The sequence below is a fragment of the Coregonus lavaretus genome (genome assembly GCF_964263955.1).
Source record: "Coregonus lavaretus genome assembly, chromosome: 4".
NCBI classification, from domain to species: Eukaryota; Metazoa; Chordata; class Actinopteri; order Salmoniformes; family Salmonidae; genus Coregonus; species Coregonus lavaretus.
The window spans coordinates 25,656,695-25,677,639 of NC_139991.1; the positions used below are offsets into that span (position 1 = coordinate 25,656,695).

General features: G+C 41.7%; 1 protein-coding gene across 1 annotated transcript; it reads right to left on the bottom strand.

Moving 5' to 3' along the window:
* Positions 1-14,663: 14,663 nt before the first annotated feature.
* On the bottom strand, positions 14,664-20,924 carry LOC311127807 (uncharacterized protein). Its single transcript, XM_084159688.1, has 6 exons — positions 19,766-20,924; positions 19,424-19,640; positions 18,952-19,196; positions 18,461-18,730; positions 16,339-16,445; positions 14,664-16,232 (listed from the first exon to the last, which is right to left on the bottom strand). The coding sequence occupies exons 1-6, from the start codon at positions 20,860-20,862 to the stop codon at positions 16,000-16,002; spliced, it is 2,169 nt and encodes a 722-aa protein (XP_084015814.1). The 5' UTR covers positions 20,863-20,924; the 3' UTR covers positions 14,664-15,999.
* Positions 20,925-20,945: the final 21 nt, after the last annotated feature.

Genomic DNA, 20,945 nt, shown 5'->3' on the forward strand with positions numbered 1-20,945 from the left:
TCTATGCTTTGTGAGCTCTGTTAAATGTTGTTTGACTATGAGGAGAAAACGGAGTTACAGCGGGACTGTTAACTTTCTGTTTGGGTTGGGGAGAGAGCTGAGAAGCTCCCTTCCACGGTGAAATCGTATGGATGAATGTACTGCGCATGCGTGTGATTTTACGACACTAGAGTGACGTAGGGGTAGGTCAATCCTCTGCTACATGGTGCAAGGGGGGACACAGACGAAGGAACAAAGAGGAGAGATTTGAACACGAATGGAATATTCTAGTTGTTACATCGGCTGTTGTTTGACGATGAAACTGTTTTCTTGAGACATATTGAATTGATAAATGAGAGAGATATGTTGACGGATTAAAAATAAAAGTAATTAAATAAGTAAATAAAAATGTTATTGAGCTGTTTATGCGATTCCTGAGTTAATTCTTAGAGCGAATGTGAATGGAGGAATATTGAATGGTTGAAGTGACTCGGTGACTGCATAAACTGCTAAATTCTTGTATGTTTCTCTGTTCTTTTGTCATATGAGAGGCGATGGGACGAGAGGAGAAAGAGAGAAAGAGAGGAGGTGCTGACGTGTACATCACGTGACAAGGTGTGACGCAACAGAGGATCGAGTCAAATATCAGGCTAGTGCTGTTCTGTTTACAAAATCTTCCCCTACAGGATATTTGATGTTATGACAATTTCACAGAGACTTGGCAAAATACTGATTGAATAAAATTTGCATTTTTGGAGTTTCTGTGCATGAGTTGGTTTGATTACAGTTCTGTTGGAAATCGAGTACTGACATTATTCTGTAAAATTAAGATAATTGGATGCTTATTAAGCAATGGGGTTTATGGGTATTGTAGTGTTGTAGGATTAGAAGTCTTTATTTTTTGGATTGCTCTGAAGTTGACTACAAGGCTGTAACGCAACAAAATGTGGAAAAAGTCAAAGGGTCTGACTACTTTCTGAATGCACTGTATAATAATAGATAATTCACCTGCAGATGACAGATGCCTTACTGGCTCCAGTGGTTAGAGCATTCCTGTGATGCTGTTTGAGAACCCGCATTGTGGGCATTCATAAAGCATTGACATACAAATTGTATAAATAGATGTGCTTACTTGAATTGTACTTTCATAGTACAACCTTTTCTCTTCTATCCCCTCATCAGAGTCAAAAACACCAGACTTATCTCTGAATACATGGGGGAAAGAGGCGTTGTGGAGGCAGACCATATCCCACCAAAGAGTTCCCTGAAGCTGGCCAGAGACCAACAATCTCAGATGGAAGATCTTCAACAGAAGAATCCAAAGCTTTACGATTCTTCTGTGAGGATATAAATGTCCAGGGCCGAGGCTGGTCTATTAACATCACCAATCTTCTCTGCATAGTCCAGGAGTTCTTTTGTTTCAGTCTCTGACAGAGCTTTCCCAGTCTTCTGACTGGCTGACTTCATATCATGTTTATGCTGCCGGTCCTGGAAAAAGCCCTCCGTTTTGTGTCTGCCAAGTACATTGTCAACAACTTTTCCAGTGACTGCATTGACCTTCTTCTTGAATAGTCGCGTCACAAAGTCGGACATATGACCAGCACAAGCATCTACGAATGCTTGGGAGACACTTTCCGAAATGGAGCTTAGGAACTCATCCTTCAGGCGAATCACATCTGGTAAGTCATGTCTGCCATCTTGGTCATACTGCTCCAGATTTCTTTGCTGCTCTTCAATTTCTTTTTTTAATTTGTGGACAAATATGTCATTGATAACATGTTCTGTAGGAATGGATTGAATCATTTGGACCAAGGTTGTGGTGTGTTTAGCTATTTCTACACTTATTTTGACTCCTTTTGCAATGCAATGTGTCCCACTTTTTTCCACAAGGTCAGTTGCATTATTGCACACCTCAGAGAGTCTGCTGATAACATCACTGACTTGGGATGTGGTGGCATCAGTCATGAGGCCAGGAATAAGATTGTTTGTCATAACTTGAACTAAATCTTTCATTTGTTGTTCAAGCTTTGAGTCAATTTTATAATTGCTGCGGTTCTGCAAAGCTCCTTTAGGTACTGCAGAGCCAATGTACTTAGTGAGACTAAGACCTAGTTCGGCATTCTGTTTGACTGTTGAAGTGACCATGTCTTTGAAAGCTTTTTCTAAAATCATTTTAAAGATGGCCCCAATTCCAGCATCAATGCCGTAGTTAATTCCTGCGATTACACTCTGCTTCCCTACCTCCTGAAATGCATACTTGGTTGCGTGTTTTAGAGCCACCTTCATGTTTGTAGGGGATACCAGTTTCTTTGTTGCAGTCTTAATTGTTTCTTTGGAGCTAGATTTTACCGCTCCCTGTGCGGACTTGAAAACATATTTTCCTGTGCCAATGATTTCCTTTGCGACAGATGAGAGTTTCTTAGTACCATTGAGGACTTTATATGCTGTGATGGCAACTTTTTTAATGGCGCTGAACCCTGCGGAGAGCAGAGACATCCCAATGCTGATGCTTTTGGAGATGGCCCATTGCACCCAATTGAACGTGCCCGATATCATGCCAGTTATCCCTTCAATCATGTCGGAGACTCCTTCAGAGATGAGACTAAAGCCAATCTGGGTTCCAGCGCCAAACGACAGGGCACAAACCAGAACTCCAAGGATGACCTGACACACACCGATGAAGAAACAAATCAAAGCGTCAAAGCTGAACTCGGGCTTCTTTTTCACCTCAAACACAATGCACAGGCCATTGTCATACAAGGCCGTGAGTTAATTTGCTGTGATGTAGTCTTGATTTTCTGAGAGGCTGTACACTGAGGATACCTCTGTTATGGCCGTGCCTTCACCCTCAAGCTCTTTAAGTTTATTTACCACAAGGTCAATGTTAAGTATCCAAGCTTTGTGAATGCTCATCCTGGAATCTATTTGCTTTAGAAAGTTGCGTTCTCCTTCATGATGTGGTTCAAAGTTGCCTCTTGTGGCAATCTGAAAAGAAACCATGGTATTTGTTGTTTCTGACAAGTAAACATCCACAGATGTCTTTGCCCTTTCCAGTAATTCCCTTGCCTCTGTTTTGTAGCCATCTTTGCCCATGTTGATGGTGATGAAGGCTTGGTTGTACAGTGCCACGGCACTGTAAAAAGGGTCACACTCTTCAACATCTTTCCAATAGGACTTTGCTTCATAGTCACACTTACTTTTGTTGCAGAGGTGCAAGTCAGTTCTGCCGGTAGCCTGCTTTATGTGGTCATAGAAGTTTTGACTTTTTCCATTCAGCAGCATGTTGCCCCTATTTGTGATATGCTCAAGAAGGTCTGCTTTAAGAACACTGATATCTTCGTGCCGACAGATGTGCTCCTCGTGAAGGGTAAGCCACAATGCCCATGTTTCTTTCAAAGCATTGAGTGCCGGCTGGTAATCAAACTTAGGGCCTTTATCTTTAAAACACTCAGGGACATCTTTCGGCCCCATTCCCGACAGGTCATCTCTCTCCTGTTTTGTGAAGTTGCCGTCAAACTTGTCAAGAAATTCGCAAAACGTGCCAAAAAGGTCCTCTTTTATATTGATTTCGAGAAGCTCATGTGTCTCCATATCTTTGATGCGCTGGACTTCGTACTCCTCTCTCAGTTTTCTCATGATCTCCACAGGCTGGCCCTGGTATGCTGGGGCAAGGTTATCCCCACGGAGGATCATCTGGACCACGCCCGGGTTTCCCTTCCGACCAGTTCTTCCGAACACCTGTTTCTCCACTCTGCGACTGCCAGAGTAATGTGTCAGGAGGACGAAGAGGCCACCACATAGGTTGACATCCTGATCAACCTTGATATCTGTTCCACGACCTCCTAGATTTTTGGATATGATTATATGTCCCCCTCTGAATTTGGTACTCTCAATGTTGTGTTTCTCACTGATTGTGTATAATGTGATGGGGGGATGTGGATTCTCGCCCCCTATTTTCTTTAGGAAGCTCTTTTGCGGTCTTGACATCCTCACATATGACCTAGACAACCTGACCAATGTCTGCCACTCTCATTGCTGTCTTACAGAGGATCTCCATCCACTGGGCTTGCCCACTGACCTGAATTGCTGGAAGCTCAACAACCTTCTTATGGCGGTGAGCTGGTATTGTGTAGCTGTCTGTTTCGTAATGCCTTGCAAGGAAATCTTTGTCGGCATCGCCCCCTAATGTCCCAGACACACCAAATATCCCATTCCCTTTGAGGTACTTTTGAAAGTAATGGAAGTTTGACAGGTAATTTGTCACATTCGACAAAGGAGTGGTTGCCAGCTGGTGTTTCATCTCCAGAAACTGCTGCAGGCCATCCCCCCAGCGTTTGTTCTTCTCCAACACTCCACTGGCCTGGAAGTCCACTGGGATGATGGCATGGTAGAGATGCTCGTCTCCGACCGCTTCCAATGTCTGATCAATCATGTACTCTCTGCCTTGTGTCATCATGATGGCTTTCAGGGCGTTTTCCACAAAGACTGGTAACCGATTCTCAAGGTATTTCTCAAGGAGAGAGGGGATCACAAGAAACTCTGAGTTTGACTGAGAGTTGCCAGAATATTTGATTTTAGACTTCAGCTCAGAGACAGTTGCCTTAATGAGTTTGTCTTCTGGTATGATCTCACTGGCTCGTCCATTCTCGAGGAGAAGCATTTTGATTTCCAGGATATCAGGGTTGTTGGACCTCTCTACTGTCTGTGTCTACTGCCAGCACGACTTTGTTTGTCACAGAGTAACAGTCAATGGCCACATCATTCTCCAGTGCTTTCTCCATGATGGTGAGCAGATCACACTGTTGAGTAATTCCAACTTTGGCCATGAATGTATCAACAGTTTTCCTGTTCTCAGTTGTATCGTGTTTCTCTGCGTTCTCTAGAGCTTGCATGAACATGTCAAAATCTTCATCTGAATAGATACCCAACTCCACTCCGGCTTCCAAAATGTGAAATTTGGTGCTGTACAGCTGTTCAAGAAGACGGATGAGAAAGTCATACTTCTGGTCCCAGTCAGGTAGTTGGACCTCTCTACTGTCTGTGTCCGAGTCGTTGGTCAACGTTAGCTCTGCCACAGCCGTGAGGATGCTAAACCTCTCGGTGAGTGATTGCTCTCCTTGGCTGATAGCACGATCTATGGTCAACTGACACCAGATGGACAGTTGAGGCTCTCCAAAGTATTGAAGGCTTAGCTCATTCTGAAGATTTTTCATTCGGTTTTCAAGTTTGTCCTCTTGCATGCTTTTGTCTTCAGTGATCTTGTACTTCTTCAGAAGCTCTTCAAACTTATTTTTCAAGTGCCCTGGCTAGAATAAAATGGTTCCAACACAAAAAAGTGTAAAGAAAAGGAATGTTTTAGTACAGATGCAATAAAATATGTATGTGTCATACTAGAAACACTTTTTCTATTAGTGGTGGTCCCATGTAAATTGGCAACTCTATGTAAATATGAGAAACTGTATTTTCAGAAAAATATAATAATATGTTTATCATTAAGTTAACGCAACATTAATGCTAAACACAAAATCATTAATGCAAAATAAAACAAATTCTACAACCCTTTTAAATATCTCATACCTCATCCCTTACGATTGCTGCAGCATCATCTTCTATCATCTGGTGTAGTACTTGTGTACGCTGGTGATGGTGCTGTTGTCCTTTAAGACTCAGCTTCTGTCTCAGCTTTTCTCGTCCCTTTGACACCTTCTTACCCGAAAGTTCGCACTCTCTTTCGATTTCTTGCTGGATTCTCCTCTCCCTCTCCAGTTGCTCCTGGCGCCTCCTCTCCTCCTGCTGTCGTCTTCGTTGCTCCTCCATCTCCTCCTGCTGTTGTCTTCGTTGCTCCTGTCTTCGCCGCTCCTTCTCCTCCTGCTGCTGACGGATACGGTCTTCCTCTTGCTTCCCTGATGGATGAATACAAATGACATACTTTTATACAGGTAACAAGCTGAGATTAGGAGCACTCCCTTTAAGAGTGTGCTCCTAATCTCAGCTCGTTACCTGTATAAAAGACACCTGGGAGCCAGAAATCTTTCTGATTGATAGGGGTTCAAATACTTATTTCCCTCATTAAAATGCAAATCAATTTATAACATGCGTTTTTCTGGATTGTTTTGTTGTTATTCTGTCTCTCACTGTTCAAATAAACCTACCATTAAAATTATAGACTGATCGTTTCTTTGCCAGTGGGCAAACGTTCAAAATCAGCAGGGGATCATATACTTTTTGGTGAAATAGAAGCAATTATTGGTACCATGATTGTGTAAGTTGGGCGGTCGGCCTTCAACTTAAAATCATCAATGTGAGGGGGCAGTCATTCTCCCCTGACCTTAACCATAACCATAACCCTTACCTAACCTTACCTATTTTACATTTCAACTTCAATGTGGTATGGACGTCCCAAGGGACCACCTGGGCAGTGGGCAAGGTAGAGTTAGATGCTGACAGACCTGGTGCCAGAACGAATCAGTTGGATGGCATTTGATTTCCATGGACGGGCCCGTTTAAATTTTTTCAGGGAGGTGCAAACAGCCTTTATTATTGATGTGTAAAAATACAATTTATACAACGGGTGCGGTTGGAATTCGAATTGCCATTGTCTTTCATGCTTTCATGCTTTAGAACAGCCCACTGCGTTTCTCTGTCATGCTTTTGAATGCATCATGATCTCCTCTTAGAGGGAGTTGATTAACAGAAAAAAATGCAATCATGTCAACAAAAGAGCCCAGGTAATATCGATGACGAACAAGCTGATCCATGTTAACCAGTGTGGATATTTTCTGCATTAGGCATTTCTCTCTCCCTCCACATAGCCTTACATGTTGTGTTCTTTCGAGGTGGCATGTTTGTTCAGTCCTTTATCTGTCTTTAATGCATGCTTCCAATCACAGAACCCTTTAATGGTAAAGGTTGAATCTGATGACGCAGACGTGCTGGACCGGAATTTTCGGCAGGGGAAACAAAAGATCTGTTGGTGCTGTCATCTTCAGGACAGGAATACCGGCTTACTTAACGGAGGAATAAACACACATGTTCATCGTTGGTGTTTCAACCAGAACGCGGGAAAATGCCCTTTCTTTATTTTCGCACATGCGCAGTTGTACATCGCTCATAGGGCATAACTGTACCCGTGTAAGAACACAATTTATAACATATTAGTCTATACGTTAACACCCCCACTTGCTCTTATACTGTAAAAGTCGTATTCAACCTAACTATCAACACATTTAGCTTACAGTTATACATCTCACAAATGTCAGTTTACATTCCAAACATATAACCCAAGAATTTTTCATTTTTGAACTTCGTTACAGGTTTAGTCAAAACATCTGCAACCATGTCTGCCGTTGGACAATATTCAATACTTATTTTGTCATCACTGAGCGCAGATCGAATGAAATGATATCTGATGTCAACATGTTTACATCTCTGACGACATACTGGGTTCTTTGACAGAGCAATTGCACCTTGGTTATCCTCAAAGATTGTTACTGGTGCATATTGGCACTCACTATCCATCTGGCCCAATAACTGTACAAGGTACAAACTTTCTTGTGTAGTAGCAGCCATTGCCATGTACTCTGCTTCACATTTAGATAAAGCTACTGTTGGCTGCTTCTTAGACCTCCATGAAATAACAGGTCCACATTTAGTTAAACTAAAACAATACCCTGTTATGCTTCGTCTGTCACTTTGATCTGCTGCCCAATCAGCATCACTATATGCTACGAGGTTGAGTTTTTCCACCCCCTTTTTGTAACACAACTCCTGATTCATTGTCCCCTTCAAGTACCTCAACACATGTTTAGCTGTTATCCAGTGTTGCTCTTTTGGTTCTGATAGGTATTGTGACAGCTTGCTGACAATCCAGCTGATATCCGGTCTTGTACATGTCATAACATATATCAAGCTGCCTATCACTTCACGATACCTTTTTGAATCAATAGGTTCACCATCACCATCAAAGTTTGTTTTTAGTTCACATGGTGTTGACCTTGTTTTACAGTCGGACATACCAAACCTTTCCAGTATCTTGGTTATGTACCTTGTTTGGCTCATCTTTATTTTCCCTTCACTTTGTGTAAAATCAATGCCTAGGAAATGTCTAAGCCTCCCAAGATCTTTCATCTTAAATTTTTCACTTAACATTTCTTTTACACTTGTGAGTGAGTCACTATCACTAGCAGCGATAATTAGATCATCGACCCAAATTATCAAAATGATCCTTTCTGTTGCAGTTTGTTTGTTGTAAACACAGTGATCAGCTGGGTTCTGTGTAAAACCATTTTCACTAAGGTGATCATGCAACATTTTGTTCCAGTTCCTTCCTGACTGTTTCAGGCCGTACAGTGACTTGTTCAGTTTGCAGACTAGTTGCTCACCTGTATCTGACCTGACTTCAAAACCCTCTGGTTGCTCCATGTACACTTCACAGTCAATAGGAGCATGTAGATATGCTGTTTTGACATCCATCTGATGTAACTCTAAGTCATACTGAGCTGCTAGCTGCATCAAACAACGTACTGATGTCATATTTGCAGTTGGAGAAAAAGTCTCCTTATAGTCTATTCCTGCCACTTGACTAAATCCCTTTGCAACATATCTTGCCTTGTATGTCTCAGTCTCATCTGAATTGTTTTTGACCGCATAGACCCACCTGCCCCCCACTGCATTTTTACCCTCTGGCAGTGTGGTCAATGTGAATGTATCATTTTCCCTAAGGGAATCCATCTCCTCCTTCATAGCAGTAGCCCAAATCTCTGATTTTGGTGAAATCATTGCTTCTTTGAAGGTTTGTGGTGCATTGCACATTACTCTGTAGCAGTAGTCAACACTAGGTGGTATCTGGTCATCACACTTCACTTTACACTCATAGTCTTTTAAGTACTGGGGCTTCTTCCTCTCTCTGTCTGGATAGCGTGGACTCTGACTATCTGAAGTCTCCATTTGCACATCTTGTGTCTCTTCGGAATTTTGATCTGCCATCTTGGCTTTTGGCATGGGGGATTGAAATCTCTCCCCATGAAGATCATCACTCATTTCCAAATCTGTCTGAGTTTGGCGTTCGACTACACCTTTTGTAACGAACTTGACTAATCTGTTTTTAAGAACTTTTCCAGTGTCTGGGTAGTAGACTAGGTATGCTGGACTATTTTTATCATACCCGACAAAAATACCCTTTTCACATCTTGAGTCCAACTTTTTCTTGTTCTGTCTGTATGCATAGCAAACAGATCCAAATTCTTTCATCTTTGAAAGATCAAGCTTTCTCCCAGTAAACATGTAGTGTGGAGTCTGTCCTACACGCTTATTGTAACACCTATTGCGAATTACTGCAGCAGTCATTACAGCATATGTCCACAATTTCTTTGGTAGGTTGCTCTCAAGTAGCATGCATCTTGCCATTTCAAACAGTGTTCTCCAATTTCTCTCAGCGGTCCCATTTTGATGGGGTGAGTAAGGGGCTGAAGTTTCATGTCTTATGGCATTCTTACTGAGCAGTGACTGGAACTCTTTGGCTGTGTACTCTGTGCCATTATCTGACCTGACACACTTTATTTTTCCATAAGGGGCCACATCAGCAATAAACTTCTCAGTAGCTTTTACAGTATCACTTTTTGCTTTTAGGAAATACACAAAAACTGCCCCTGAATAATCATCCGTAAATGCTAGAGTATATCTGAACCCATCTTTCGCCTCTGGCTCAATAGGACCAGCCAAATCAGTGTGCACAAGCTCAAGAGCTGCTTTTGCCTTTTCATCAGGCTCTCTGTTTCTGCTCTGAACAAATTTTCCCTGTGTGCAGATTTCACAGTTGAGGGTAGATTTGTCAATCTTACCTGTGATTTTCATTCCCTCTGTCACATTTTCTAACTTTGACACATCCTCAAAATTACAGTGGCCAAGAATGTTGTGCCATGTGTGAATATCATAGCACCCATGACATCCATCATCATTTTCATCACTTACAGTGTTAAGATAGTAAAGTCTATCGTACTCCTCGATGTCAAAAGTGGTACCGTTCTTGTGGATGAGCTTGTTACACCCCTGTCGAAAGTTGACTGAAGCTCCGTTGGCTGTCGCTGCTTTAACAAAGAAAATGTCCTGTGGAAACGACGGCACGTACAGCGCCTTCGTCAGCGTTGTTTTCACCCGACGACCCGTGTTGTCTCTCAGGTAAACCTCCGCTGCACCTCTCCTCTCCGCGACACCATTCGTTCTTGTTCCGTCAGCCAGCTCCACGGAATGTTTTTCCGGTTTGAAAGTCTCGTCAAACTCCTTAAACTTCCCGATGTCCGTGACTATATGTGACGTTGCTCCCGTGTCAACCATCAGCCCTTTATGTTTCAGTCCACGAACCTGACAGTCACTTATTTTGAATGCAACTGTGTGGCCTTCAGCATCTGTTGCTTGTTTCACATTGTCTCTTCTTTTTCGTCTGCAATTTGCGTCAGTATGAGTGGAGCGCTTGCAAAAACTACACCACTGTCTCCGTTCTCTGTGCTCTCCAGTAACAGTACATTCCCGGGCCTTGTGCCCTTTCTGGCCACAGTTGAAGCAGGTTATCTCGGTCCCTTTATCTCTTCCTCTTGGCCAGCTAACTTTAATGTTACTTGCCTTCATCACGTTGTCGTCAGTGGAAATGGCGCTAAACTTCTCGGTGCTTTCATAGCTCCTCAACTTGGTTTTGAACTTGCCATAAGTTGTCGGCTCGTCACTCTGCGTTATGTGGATGGCAAACGGCTCAAATGATTCGGGCAAACCTGCATAATGTTCCCTCAATATCTTCAACGCTTTTCTCCCATCATCTGCTGCTTCTCTCATTATCAGGGAAAGACTTTTATCATCCAAAACCTGTATCAATTCGGCGTAGGCTTCTTCATTTTTCTCTCCGTCTTCTTCATCTTCATCCACGCTCAATATGGTGGCCTTTAGCCCTAGCAAACGCAAGTGTCCCAAAAACTTCGTCTCCCATAACTCGTAGTTTTTTTCATCTCCGTCGAAACATAATCTATTCCATCGGCTTCCATGTTCCCTCCTGGGCCCATAACCTGTTGGTGCTGTCATCTTCAGGACAGGAATACCGGCTTACTTAACGGAGGAATAAACACACATGTTCATCGTTGGTGTTTCAACCAGAACGCGGGAAAATGCCCTTTCTTTATTTTCGCACATGCGCAGTTGTACATCGCTCATAGGGCATAACTGTACCAGTGTAAGAACACAATTTATAACATATTAGTCTATATGTTAACAAGAACACATCACCTTGTACTGAATACTCTTGCCAATCTCCATTATGGTACCATGTATTAGCAAAAGGCCGCTTCCTCCCTGAATACAATCTTACTGGAAACGTATATAATGTCACGTGATTGGGCTTCTCAACCCCAAGGTTAACTGAGGCTGCTCCTCTGGATGCGGGTGGTTCTGGCCCTTGTGCTTTAGCATGGCTAGAAGCTGCTGCTGAGCTGGGTGGCGGCAAGGAGGCTGGTGGTGCGACTGGGAGGGGGACTCTGCTATCTTCACCGTTGACAGAGACTAGGCTAGCCGAACTCTGTGGGCTAGCCACATTGCAATGATCGCCAGCAACTGTAGCAGTGGTTTCAACGAGTAGAGTTTCAGCAGGCCTTGTTGCAGCAGATGATGCATTCTTTTAAAACCAATTTCTACTATCCATTTTGAAGGTAGCCAGGCCTACTGATCACTGAGGCACACTGTTGTGTTTAACAAACGCTCCACCCACTACTAATTCGAAATGGCAGTAAAGAGTGACATCATGATGCATGTGATAGGTGTCAGTCATAATTACTTGAGCCTTATTTAATTTTATTTAACAATACAATAATTTATTTAGGTAATTTAAACTTTAAATGGCAGTCGTGGAAATTACCACCAGGGACACCTGAAGTCAATATTAAATGAATCATTTTTTATTATCAGCAAGCTGGAGAGGTTCCAACAAACTTAATGCACCATAGTACACATTTACATTTACATTTTAGTCATTTAGCAGACGCTCTTATCCAGAGCGACTTACAGTTAGTGAATACATATTTATTTATTTTAGTTGTTTTTACTTTTTTTTTTTAGTATAATTTTGTATTCTTTTTTTTGTAAAATTTATTTATTGTATTTTTATTATTATTACTTTTTTTATACTGGCCACCCGTGGGAATCGAACCCACAACCCTGGCGTTGCAAACGCCATGCTCTATCAACTGAGCTACATCCCTGCCTGCCATTCCCTCCCCTACCCTGGACGACGCTGGGCCAATTGTGCGCCGCCCATCGGGAGCTCTACTGGGCCAATTGTACACGTCAGTCGGGAGCTCTACTGGGGCAGTCCCAATAGTTCTCTTATATACTGCTTACACAGACAAGTTATATTTTTCATTATTCATCATTAATTCATCATTAACGTTTGGTTCTTTCATGTGACCGACCAATACCTCACGAGGCATCTTCTCTCCAAACTGAGACCTTGAAACTGAGATACCCCTTTTGGTCCTCAAAGCAATGTCCTGGGCGTACTGCCAAATTGCTTATATTGATAGTGAGGATTCCTCCCAGGCACGATCAATCAGTCACTTCAGTCGAATTGGTTATTAGAAAAGCACAAACATAAAATGTTCCTTCACATAGCCTAAATATCATACAGTTTCATTCAACCATGTATTTTATTTGGAGGGGCCAGGAGGTATGGTAGGGCGGGCCAGGCCCCCTAAGGCCCGCCCATAATGCCGACCCTGGATGCTGATTGCAAGTATGTAGCCTACACATAATTAAACAACTATATAAACATGGTGACACAAAACATCCGAACAGCAATAGCCTGTCATTTTATCCATCACGTCACGTTTTGTATTACTTTAGGCTATCCTCCATATTTCCAACAATCACAAAACGTGTCAGGCCAAGTAAACAGTCTTGGGTTCAATCACAAATCACCCGCTTCCCCTCTGCCCTCCATTTGCACATTCATGTTCGCCTCTGCCATATGCACAAGTGTCCGGTAGCTGAGGGAGTGAAAATGATGGAGGGTGTAGGGGCTAATTTGAGCCTCCGATAGCCACTTCGACTGAGTCCGCAACGCTGCCGGCTTCAGAGAAAAGTGGTAGTTAGTTTTGAGTTTAAGAAATTTCACACAAAATAATGGAGAGGCATGCTAATTATGAGCCACCTGTATATGTTTGTGTCTGATTTTGAGCCTTGACACATGAAACATTTTAAATACCGCCGAAATAAAATGTTTAACTGTTACTGAGGTTTATATCTTGTAGAATGACAGGGGGAATTTTCTCATTTGAATTTTATGCTTGTTTTATTATTTCAGTGTGGAACTGGAACATGAACTGCATCATTCAAGTCACGAGTGTGTCCCGAAGTTGATGGGTTTATTTGATCCCCTCACCACTATTGAAGTTACACTCGAGTTTCGTCAGTAACACGTGACAATAGAGGGCCCTCCGAGCAGGTTGGTAGGGGCGGGGGGCTGGTTTGGGATTCACAAATGGGATTCATCAATTGGGTGTGTTCAATTGTGTGTGTTCGAGCAGTAAAGGCATCAGCATGCTTCAGTTCGGCTGGCGCCTAGCTGAACTCGGTTGCGCCTATGCGAACCTCCCTTAAAAAAACATTTTCTTGAAAAACAAGAAAGAAAACGGCAATAGTACGGCAATAGTACTATTTGTCCATTTTGATACGCCGTGGCCACATTACACTTCCTCAATATAGTCAGAATTAATCTAAGATAACTCAAGAAATCTGTCATTTTACATTTAGTCATTTAGCAGACGCTCTTATCCAGAGCGACTTAGTTATTTTGACGTTTTTGCCAAGGAGATTTCAATTTTACATCTAAGACGTTTGGTGAAGTATTTCTCATAGAAATTACAACAAATACCTTTCTGAAGAATCCCTACTGTTGACCAATCACTGACGAAGGGGCTTAGACTTCGGCTATCGACTTCGGCTTGCCTCAAGAAAATATGCTGTGTTCCTTGAACAGCCGAAAAAAACGTTACCAGTCCAAAACATCACAAAATCTCATCATATTATATGCACAAACTCTTCCGAACTGTTTAGTCTGGGAAGCATGTGGACGCCTTTAGTCTAACGAAGCTGACTGTAGTAGTAGTGCATCTGTGACAGACTAAAGTCGGACACTGTAGTGGTTTTCCAACAGCAAGGCTCAGATCAACATGGCAGTGTCAACATAGCAGCTATTGTTTATAAAAGTTTGTCTTTATAATGTATAAATAAACTTCTATACCCCCATATCACACACTCACAAACTGAAAACATAACGTGTGCACAATTAATTGGTTAGAGAGAGGTCTCATATCACTTTCATATCCCCTGTAGCTTTAGAATCGTGGTAAAGTTGGTTCCTGTTTCAGTCACATCTTTGGTTACGTTCGAGTGGGTCAAGCAAAATCACCCTAATGATTGGTTGACAACTAGTGCCTCCCACTAACCAGGCGATGGCTGCATGGTGCAGTTGGTGAGAAGCAACTGTAGCAACTTGAAGGCGACTTCATAAAAAATTGCATGACCTTTGATCACATGGTTTTTGTAAAGTTCATGAAATCGATATGTAGGCGCAAGTCGGACACTTTTTATCCCCATAATGCAACATACTTTGAAAGACAAAATGTATCCGCTCGAACGAGCCCATTGCTAATAGTCTTGCAAATTAAATCAGTTTATTGTCAAAAGTTTCAAATGCAGATAATATTTTTGAGAATGCACAAATGTATTAACATTTATTAAAACGCCATCTTGGATTGAGTAAATATAAAATCATCCATAATCCAATAGTAAAGAAATCAAGAACATGATAAACACTGCCAATGAGACCATGATTTGATTGTGAAAGCACTGATGACAAGAATAAAAGGTTACCATGATCATTACACAAAAATTGAGAGTAGGTTATATAATTCAATACTAAGACAATAAAAACATGAAATATTATGACATCAGTAAATATTATGACATTGAGAAATGAAATTTGACACCCAGTATAGTATACAGTACTGAATGAAACAAACTGAAAAGTCAATTTAATGCTTACTGTAAAGAACCTACTGTTCTTTTAGCAAGCTTATATCTCATGCAACTTGCACATAAGTTACTGTATCTATTTTAAAAAGCCATAGGCTACCTAATGAATAATCAATTGTAAGCAAAAACAACAAAGTAAAAATGTTGAATTGTCACTCACCTAAGGTTCAACAATAAATGATTAACAGAATGATTATACTGAATTCATGATATTCATATGCTGAATATAAAAGTATGATTTTAGCCCTTTACCAACATTTCCCCAGGGGAGGTTTTGTTACAATTTTGTTTCTGGTGTCCTTTGACAGCTCTTTGGTCTTGGCCATAGTGGAGTTTGGAGTGTGACGGTTTGAGGTTGTGGACAGGTGTCTTTTATACTGATAGCAAGTTCAAACAGGTGCCATTAATACAGGTAACGAGTGGAGGACAGATGAGTCTCTTAAAGAAGTTGTTACAGGTCTGTGAGAGCCAGAAGTCTTGCTTGTTTGAAGGTGACCAAATACTTATTTTCCACCATAATTTGCAAATAAATTCATAAAAAATCCTACAATGTGATTTTCTGGAAAGAAATTTCTCAATTTGTCTGTCATAGTTGACGTGTACCTATGATTAAAATTACAGGCCTCTCTCATCTTTTTAAGTGGGAGAACTTGCACAATTGGTGGCTGACTAAATACTTTTTTCCCCCACTGTATTGTTCTTTTAGCAAGCTTATATCTCATGCGATTGCACATAAGTTACTGTATCTATTTTGAAAAGCCATAGGCTACCTTATGAATAATCAATTGTAAGCAAAAATAACAAAGTAAAATAATTTTGAAGCAGTAGAAATGTTGAATTGTCACTCACCTAAGGTTCAACAATAAATGATTAACAGAATGATTATACTGAATTCATGATATTCATATGCTGAATATAAAAGTATGATTTTAGCCCTTTACCAACATTTCCTCAGGGGAGGTTTTGTTCTTGGATGGCTGTACAGATGTCTTTATACTCTGGGGTGTTCTGGTCCAGGTACTTTTCGTCGGCCACCCAGGACTTCAGCCTCTTCCGCTGATTCTGGTCGATGATCCCCTCTTTACTGTGGTGATTCAGCATCTGATTGAAGCCAGCTTTGTAGTATAACACTGTTCCTTCAGGAGAAATAACAGTGGGGCCCGGGGTAAGTCGATTGGGGTTTCCTAGAATAAAAACATAAACAAATTAAGGGGTTAATATTCAAACTGAAATGAGAAAAATCTAGTCAAGAATGTCCTATATAAGAAGGACAGACAGGACAATAATCACCTGCTTTGTCTCTGAGCTGGTCAGAAGCAATCGGATGAGCCATGATGAAAGAGAACTTCAGTGATTTCTCCACATCTCCGCTTGCAAGTGTGTCTGCCAGCAGCTTCCTATGAGTTGGAAGGGCATGTACAGTGTTGTTAAGAGATTGAGAACATTCCGAATAGGGAAGCAGCATAGATAGTAAGTATTCAATTCCTAATACACCACAAGAATGGAACTTTTCACACTGTAGCAAAATTAAAGGTATCTAAGAAGAGGACCAGGCAGGAACCCTGCTTGAATTAAATCAAAGTAGGTTTGTTTCTGTGTTTTTATTTCAGCCTCGGTTGTGTATCACAGGCGGAAGGGTAGGGATGGATTACACCTACAGTGCATTCGGAAAGTATTCAGACACCTTTACTTTTTCCATATTTTGTTACGTTACATTCTAAAAATGGATTAAATCTTTTTTCCCCATCAATCTACACACAATACCCCATGATGACAAAGCAAAAACAGGTTTTTAGAAATTGTAGCAAATTTATTATAAATAAAAAACGGAAATATCACATTTACATAAGTATTCAAACACTTTACTCAGTACTTTGTTGAAGCACCTTTGGCAATGATTACAGCCTCAAGTCTTCTTGGGTATGACACTATAAGCTTGGCACACCTGTATTTGGTGAGTTTCTCCCATTCTTCTCTGCAGATCCTCTCAAGCTCTGTCAGGTTGGATGGGAGCGTCGCTGCACAGCTATTTTCAGGTCTCTCCAGAGATGTTAGATCGGGATCAAGTCGGCCAGACATTCAGAGACTTGTCCCGAAGCCACTCCTGCATTGTCTTGGCTGTGTGCTTAGGGCTGTTGTCCTGTTGGAAGGTGAACCTTCGCCCCAGTCTGAGGTCCTGAGCGCTCTGGAGCAGGTTTTCATCAAGGATCTGTCTGTACATTGCTCCGTTCATCTTTCCCTCGATCCTGACTAGTCTCCCAGTCCCAGCCCCCGAAAAACATCCCCAGAGCATGATGCTGCCACCACCATGCTTCACCGTAGGGATGGTGCCAGGTTTCCTCCAAACGTGACGCTTGACATTCAGGCCAAAGAGTTCAATCTTGGTTTCATCAGACCAGAGAATCTTGTTTCTCATGGTCTGAGAGTCCTTTAGGTTTCTTTTGGCAAACTCCAAGTGGGCTGTCATGTGCCTTTTACTGGGGAGTGGCTTCCGTCTGGCCACTCTACCATAAAGGCGTAATTGTTGGAGTGCTGCAGAGATGGTTGTCCTTCTGGAAGTTTCTCCCTTCTCCACAGAGGAACTCGGGAGCTCTGTCAGAGTGACCATCGGGTTCTTGGTGCTCCTCTGTAGCTCAATTGGTACAACATGGCGCATGTAACGCCAGGGTAGTGGGTTCGATCCCCCGGGACCACCCATACGTAAAAATGTATGCGCACATGACTGTAAGTCGCTTTGGATGAAAGCGTCTGCTAAATGGCATATTATTATTGGTCACCTCCCTGACCAAGGCCTACCCGATTGCTCAGTTTGGCCGGGCGGCCAGCTCTAGGAAGAGTCTTGGTGTTTCCAAACGTCTTCCATTTAAGAATGATGGAGGCCATTGTGTTCTTGGGGACCTTCAATGCTGCAGAAATTTTTTGGTACCCTTCCCCAGATCTGTGCCTCGACACAATCCTGTCTCGGAGCTCTAAAGACAATTCCTTCGACCTCATGACTTGGTTTTTGCTCTGACATGCACTGTCAACTGTGGGACCTTATAGACAGGTGTGTGCCTTTCCAAATCATGTCCAATCAATTGAATTTACCACAGGTGGACTCCAATCAAGTTGTAGAAACATCTCAAGGATGATCAATGGAAACAGGATGCACCTGAGCTCAATTTCGAGTCTCATAGCAAAGGCTCTGAATACTTATGTAAATAGGGTATTTCCGTTTTTTATATGTAATACATTTGCAAATATTTCTAAAAACCTGTTTTCACTTTGTCGTTATGGGGTATTGTGTGTAGATTGATGAGGGAAAACAATTATTCAATCAATTTTAGAACAAGGCTGTAACGTAACAAAATGTGGAAAAAGTCAAAGGGTCTGACTACTTTCCGAATGCACTGTATAATAATAGATAATTCACCTGCAGATGAAAGATGCGTTACTGGCTCCAGTGGTTAGAGCATTCCTGTGATGCTGTTTGAGAACCCGCATTGTGGGCAGGTTCTCTCCATTTGAATCTGATCCAATGCTGTTTATCATATCGTAAAGCTTTGGATTCTTCTGTTGAAGATCTTTCATCTGATATTGTTGGTCTCTGGCCTGCTTCAGGGAACTCTTTGGTGGGATATGGTCTGCCTCCACAACGCCTCTTTCCCCCATGCATTCAGAGATAAGTCTGGTGTTTTTGACTCTGATGAGGGGATAGACGAGAAAAGGTTGTACTATGAAAGTACAATTCATGTAAACACATCTATTTATACAATTTGTATGTCAATGCTTTATTAATTATTATATACATTTCTGGTCTTAATAATGTATTCAAGTGTAAAAACAATGCAGGGTCATTATAATTACATTGGTAGATTTGAACAATGCCCATATAAAAATAAAACAAATATTATGCTAAATTACCTTTTGTAAGGACCAACTAATCCAAGTTGGTACACATAGGCTATGTCCTCCTCATTTATCCCTGAGGAACTATAAGGAATATACTTCATGGGACTGATATCGTGACCATATTCCTCATCATCACTTGTCGTTGCTGTCAGCCCTACCCCTCCAACTATAGCATATTTTCCAGGATTTTTCTTGAGTGCATCATAGGCCTTCTGGGTTTTTACCATTTCACTATGAGCATGAAGGTTCCCTTTGATCTTTGGGAAGACATAACAGGTATCAATAACTCCAATTACTCCACAACAAAGGTTAAAGGTGCAATCTGTTATATTCATTTATTTTATTTAGGGACAGTTGGTATCTACCAATCATCTTAATTTCCTAGAGTTCCTTCGTTGGATTTGATTATAATTACATATTTCAGGAAGTTACTTAGTTTAAGAATTATTTAAACTATACGTAGACATGCGTAGGCCTACAGTACCTGGTCTTTAACGTTGTTTCGTAGATTCACAGCTTGACTCTTGATCTTATCCTCTGACCTGTTAGATATTGCCTGTGCTAGGGCATGGTACAGGCAGTTCTGGTTCTCTGAGCGCACAGGGATTACTTTGCCATCTTGGATGATGTCAAAGTGACCACTGTATGGATTTTCCACTCCTTCGATTCTGTCTTTTGCTTTAGAGAGGATTCCTTTCTCACTGAAAGAGCAGAAATAAAGAGCACCATTGGTTCTCATTAATGTAGTTCTAATTGGAGAGATCCTAATTTGGGGAGATTTGCAGTATTGTTGATGAAGGTCTACCAAACAGTTTAGGACAAATACCTGTGTGTTTCCTCAGGCTCTTTGGTCAGCCGTAGAGTGATTTGGCCGGCTGAGCTGTTCGTTCCCGGGTAGGACTCCTCTGAGAGTGTTTTCCCATGTTGATCCACCACTTTGAACTGGATGCCTTTACCATGGAGCAGGTCACTGTTTGTGAGGATATAAATGTCCAGGGCCGAGGCTGGTCTATTAACATCACCAATCTTCTCTGCATAGTCCAGGAGTTCTTTTGTTTCAGTCTCTGACAGAGCTTTCCCAGTCTTCTGACTGGCTGACTTCATATCATGTTTATGCTGCCGGTCCTGGAAAAAGCCCTCAGTTTTGTGTCTGCCAAGTACATTGTCAACAACTTTTCCAGTGACTGCATTGACCTTCTTCTTGAATTGTCGCGTCACAAAGTCGGACATATTACCAGCACAAGCATCTACGAATGCTTGGGAGACACTTTCCGAAATGGAGCTTAGGAACTCATCCTTCAGGCGAATCACATCTGGTAAGTCATGTCTGCCATCTTGGTCATACTGCTCCAGATTTCTTTGCTGCTCTTCAATTTCTTTTTTTAATTTGAGGACAAATATGTCATTGATAACATGTTCTGTAGGAATGGATTGAATCATTTGGACCAAGGTTGTGGTGTGTTTAGCTATTTCTACACTTATTTTGACTCCTTTTGCAATGCAATGTGTCCCACTTTTTTCCACAAGGTCAGTTGCATTATTGCACACCTCAGAGAGTCTGCTGATAACATCACTGACTTGGGATGTGGTGGCATCAGTCATGAGGCCAGGAATAAGATCTTTTGTCATAACTTGAACTAAATCTTTCATTTGTTGTTCAAGCTTTGAGTCAATTTTATAATTGCTGCGGTTCTGCAAAGCTCCTTTAGGTACTGCAGAGCCAATGTACTTAGTGAGACTAAGACCTAGTTCGGCATTCTGTTTGACTGTTGAAGTGACCATGTCTTTGAAAGCTTTTTCTAAAATAATTTTAAAGATGGCCCCAATTCCAGCATCAATGCCGTAGTTAATTCCTGCGATTACACTCTGCTTCCCTACCTCCTGAAATGCATACATGGTTGTGTGTTTTAGAGCCACCTTCATGTTTGTAGGGGATACCACTTTCTTTATTGCATTCTTAATTGTTTCTTTGGAGATAGATTTTACCGCTCCCTGTGCGGACTTGA